Below are 5048 nucleotides of genomic sequence, written 5' to 3' on the forward strand. Positions count from 1 at the left end.
AGCGTTTAGCACATCAACCCGCGATATTTCTCATCTTCCTGTAGCATCTTCTCTCCCAGTTGGCGACAAAGATTGGAAAAACTCCTCACGATCTTCCATCTGGTACAATACCCGTCACCAACCTTTTCGTAACAGTTGATAAACTTTTGCACATTATGGCACATGTTCGCGTCGGAACGGTTTTCCAAGAAGTGCTCCACACATATATTGTGGACAACCTTCGCACCTAGCGGGCAGATATCAAAACCTGCGAAAAAATAAAGTGATTGAAGGTGTTTTTGACCGTCCCTTCTCAGCCACTGGAAATGAGCAAAAGAGTGGACGCGCGAAAAACGGGGAGGGGGTCTGGTGAAGCAATTACGAAAAGTTTCAGTTTTTCAAAATCACAGGGGCTTAAGCTTATATGTAATACTTACCGATGTAGTCTGTCCTGTTCCTTGCTGTCGAATAAACGGAAGATGGAAGTGAATTACGTAACAGTTAAAAAATGTCGCTTCAGAATTTTATTGATTCAGTAAGAAGGGAATTCATTAGTGAAGTAGTTGGTATTTAGGTGTCTTGACGTCAATGATAACAATAACAGTGATTTGGGGAAAAACGTGGACAAGAAAGAAAAGATGATTATATCGAAGGTAGCTTATTAAAGCTGTTTAAGGCTGCATTCAAGAGTTGTTGTTGTTTTGTTGTTTTGTTGTATTGTTGTTTTATTGTTGTTGTTGTTGACGGTGGTGATGATAATGACTGAGATGTCACAGTGATTGTCAATGGAATACCTGTTACGTTGAAAAATAAAATAAAATAAAAAGCGGAACGGGGTAATCTTTGATGAAAAAGACCTTGCCTCCTTGTTAAGAAATCTGCGATGGACTTTTAGAAGAGCGGCATTTTCTCTTACCATTAAGTACTCGTTCAAGGTCATGGTAATTATGGTGGGGGCATACACCACACTTTTTGTCCATTATACCATGTTCCAAGACAACATAGCTGTAATTCTGAAGCCACGAGCCACCGATGCAGCGTCCAAGAGAACCATCCAAACAGTTCATAAACACCTGGCGAGATAGTTCACAAAGATGACACAAACGACTAATGTTTGGTCAACCTAATCTCCTGAACGCCCTGAGGCTTTCCTTCCGGCACATACCTACCCCCACTTTCCCTTCGATCGTGGGTTTGTTAGGTGCCTGTGTTAAACGAAATATGTTACTGGGTTGAATATCTAAATAGGGGAGGCAATGGTGAACTTCTCCTTCCTCGTCTGGTAAGCTCGGAGGCTTTTGATTTATTGCAATCAACCATATGACGCCCTCCCCTCCCCTCCCCTCCCCTCCCCGTGAAGAGACCGTGGGTATGAGGTAAGAGTTGAGCCAAAGAAGACATTTACTAGTATTACTAGTATTTATATACACGGGTAATTATATACACTAGTACTGACCTGTAGAGCTGTGCAGTAAACATTTCTCATTCCTCTCTCTCGTTTTCCGGCCGTAGCATTCATGAACACCTGTTTGAACTCACCGTTGCATCTTTTGATGTTGTCGTATTCACACTGTTTTGTCGTGTCTTCAACGGGCAGGTCACAGACACAGCTATAAATCAAGAAGAAGAAGACCCCGGCGTAGAGGAACAGGGTTGGTGACGTCATGGCGAGTAAGAGTCGATGAAGGCCTCTAGAATTACAGAAGAAAAAGAAAGCTTATTATCAGGAAACATGACTGGGGTGAAGACCACAAAGAGTTAAGATCATGGTTATAAACAAACATCATCATCTCAATTCTGATTGAATAAAAGAGGTAAGTTTCTAAAGAAACTGTGGTGCTGCGTCGGTGGGAGAGTATAACAGGTTAATTTGGTATTATCAACTGAGTTGATGACGTAGATTGGCCACCGTGAAGAGTTTCAGAGCTGACGTTTCGAGCGTCAGCTTTGAAACTCTTTACGATGACCAATTTACGTTATTAATGCCGTTGATATTATCAAATTACCTTGTTCAATTCTGATTAGCTAACTCCAGCTGGTGCCGCGCAATGTCGTCCAAACGTCATACCCGAAGACAATCGTTTTTATCATTCCACACAGTAGTGACTTTCATCCTTAAAATATGTCTTGACTTTGGTCGATGATACAGCTTAAGGGACCGTCATCATTTTTTTAGCGTGATTTCAGGCAAGCGCGGGTACGCACGCGGCAGGGCAACGAAGGCGTGAAGGGCGAGTCACGTGCACGAATGACGCCACGCATCTCTTCTTGCTGCTGTCTTATCCCTCGCCCTTTCCTCGCATTCAAGACGAACGTAGTCTCGATCGCTTGAAAAGACGCAAATGAAAAGATATGATAGAGCCCCTCTTTAGGCCACTTATTACATGCCCCTCTGCTTGATTCTCTTTAGGATGCTCAACCTCATTCAATTATTGTTGCTTCGTGCAAACTATTACGGTTTCCAAAAATTGTAAATTCATTGAATCTTCCTCGGCGTATTGTCCTGGTGTACCGGGTCGCTTTAATATCTTATTTCATTTTGTTACTATAACAAAGCTTACCATTACCTTATCAGTAGCCGATCTACTCGAACCCAGACTCCTACCTCCCAACTTCAATCTCCCTTCCTTTCCGCTGGCTTAAGGAACTACTTAAAATGTTGAATGAAAATTTTTTTTTTTTTTTTCCGAACACGTTATGCTCAAATTTCATTGATCTATCGGACGCAAAGACGATCTATTTATATTTCAATCCTGCAAACAGAGTTTCCAAGAATTAAGTCAGCTGATTCTCGCCAAACGAAAATTCTCTAGATTTGACTGAGATCTGATCTGGTGTTCGGTCCTGATACAAAGGTATTTTGTTACTACCTTTCACAATTTGTAATGAAATAAATTTCATTTGACCAGTGAATTGAAAATCAAATAAAGTAATAATCCCCGCGGGTAAGCTTCAACTTTAGCAAATGCAGAAAAGAATACTAAGAAAAATTCAGGCTTCGACGGGATTCGAACCCGTACTTTCCAGATTGAAGTCGAGTCATACCACCAACTAAGCTACTAAGCAGGAATTGTCTTAAGAGCAAGGGAAGACTACTTCAGAGATCCGATTACTTTTGGCAAACTCAATCAACCTACAATAATACTTACATTTATTTCCACTCGGCTTTGCGGCAAATATACAAACCTTAACACCGTGATTAAAACTTTCATTTTATAGTTCACTGATGCAATTACTGGGAATAAAGATGCGACAGAGTCTCCTTATCTATTGTCTGAGTCGAGACAAAACTGAATGGAAACAAAAGAAATTATTTGTGCTTGTGAGCGGATATCCTTCCCTATTCAGTCCAGTCCAAAGTTGTCTTCCAATTTAAGGTTTCTATTCTGTACTGATTTGGCGCGAATGTCGATTCCAATATTCCTTGTTATTGCCTAGTGTCGGTTTTAATGAAGAGATCAGGAAGCTAAATTTGAGACTGGTAAGTGCTGAGGCACGTAATAGAAGAACAAATATAACTACGAAAAAATCATGTGAATAGATCCAAAAAAAAAACAATCAAAAAATTGTTCTTAGAGAGAAGGAAGAGGATAACATTTCCATCCCAACAGACCCGAATTCTTTCCTACACGCTAATCTAGGTGGAAGTTTGGGTCTGGCCGTGGGATTTTGTTTCACAGATCCCGTTCGTTATCATTTGACGGATATTTTGTTAGATCTAACTCCTTATTTCAGCAAGTTTGCAACTGAATTACGAATGATTTAAAGTTGAATCCCGAGTTAAAAAATCAGAGGTCGAACTGAATAAATGGATTCTTTACAACGAGAGCCAACTGTATCAGGGATATTTTCACTATGCCTTTTTCTCGATAAATGCTGTATCCATGCAGGACTACATTACTTGAACTATAACAGTTAACTTTCAAATGAAGTATTTCAAATTGGGAATCCCACATCAAAAGTGACAATATTTATGTCTGATCATACACAATTGAACACTTAAGGATCGATTAAAGATTCTTTCTTTCCTAAAATTTATTACTCTAACCATATCAACCCTTATGAATAAGAACTTCCAACACTTCCATTAATAAATCTAATTTCAAAATTCTCCTGTTAGACAAAGTACTCCATTTCATTCAATGTTGAGATGTCTCTTAATTTTCCTGAAGACTCCTCGAGTTAAATCACTGATATTTGACCAGGATTACAAAACATCTTTACTCCTTACAATGAGGTCTTTGGTTAGATCAAAAGCTATCAGTTAGAGAATTGAAAATTCACCCATTAGTTCAAGGGCGATTCTGGTCAATTCAAGAGGTTAAATGCTCTTACGAGTAGCATAAGTCGCCGCACGCTAATCATGTTTCAATTTGCAAAAATAATAATAATACAAATCAATTTTGTCCTTCTCCCCAAGTTATTTTGTTGCCTGTAGTTAGCGTCTGGCTCCTGTGGGAAGAGGAGCTAGACTATTATTAGGCGAAATTTAGATTGAGTTAAATATTCTGTCTGCGACCTATTACATGTAAGGGTTGGCAGGTTCCTTGCTCGCCATTCACTGTGGTTTTATGAATTTCCATTTCAAATATTGACCAAATGACACAAGTGCTTTTGGGTCTATTGAGTTGAAGCGATTATCTTTTGGACGATGAAATTTTTTATCTCGTATTTGATAAAACACGGAAGAGGAGTGTTGAAAATTAACGGTTTACAGTTTCACATGTGAAGGTGATTGAAAATTACATTTGTAAGTACTTAACAGACCGAACAGCAAACCAGTAAGCGCGCAGGAATCTGAATTGAAGGCCTGGGTTTCAGCCTTGGCCTCATCATTTTGTTATGTTCTTGAGGAAGACACGTAAGTATGACATTGCCTCTCTCTGTACAAGAGTACGCCAGAGTATTTAATATCCGTAGCAGGAAAAGTTCGCTGGTCTCCCTGTTCACTAATTCTTTTACTTTTACTCTAAAATTTCAGTTTGTCGTGTATCCCGCCTGGGTATCTGAACTAACATTTCAATCTTAGTAGCTGATCAACTTTACCAGTACTCTTGGGACCAATCAGC

General features: G+C 39.5%; 1 protein-coding gene across 1 annotated transcript; it reads right to left on the reverse strand.

The window, feature by feature from the left end:
- Window positions 1-5: 5 nt before the first annotated feature.
- LOC131794891 (uncharacterized) lies at window positions 6-1645 on the reverse strand. The gene is made up of 4 exons (XM_059112461.2): window positions 1436-1645; window positions 896-1052; window positions 417-440; window positions 6-247 (listed from the first exon to the last, which is right to left on the reverse strand). The coding sequence occupies exons 1-4, from the start codon at window positions 1643-1645 to the stop codon at window positions 6-8; spliced, it is 633 nt and encodes a 210-aa protein (XP_058968444.2).
- Between the last annotated feature and the right edge of the window lie 3403 nt (window positions 1646-5048).

Source organism: Pocillopora verrucosa, chromosome 14 (genome assembly GCF_036669915.1).
Source record: "Pocillopora verrucosa isolate sample1 chromosome 14, ASM3666991v2, whole genome shotgun sequence".
Classification (NCBI taxonomy): Eukaryota; Metazoa; Cnidaria; class Anthozoa; order Scleractinia; family Pocilloporidae; genus Pocillopora; species Pocillopora verrucosa.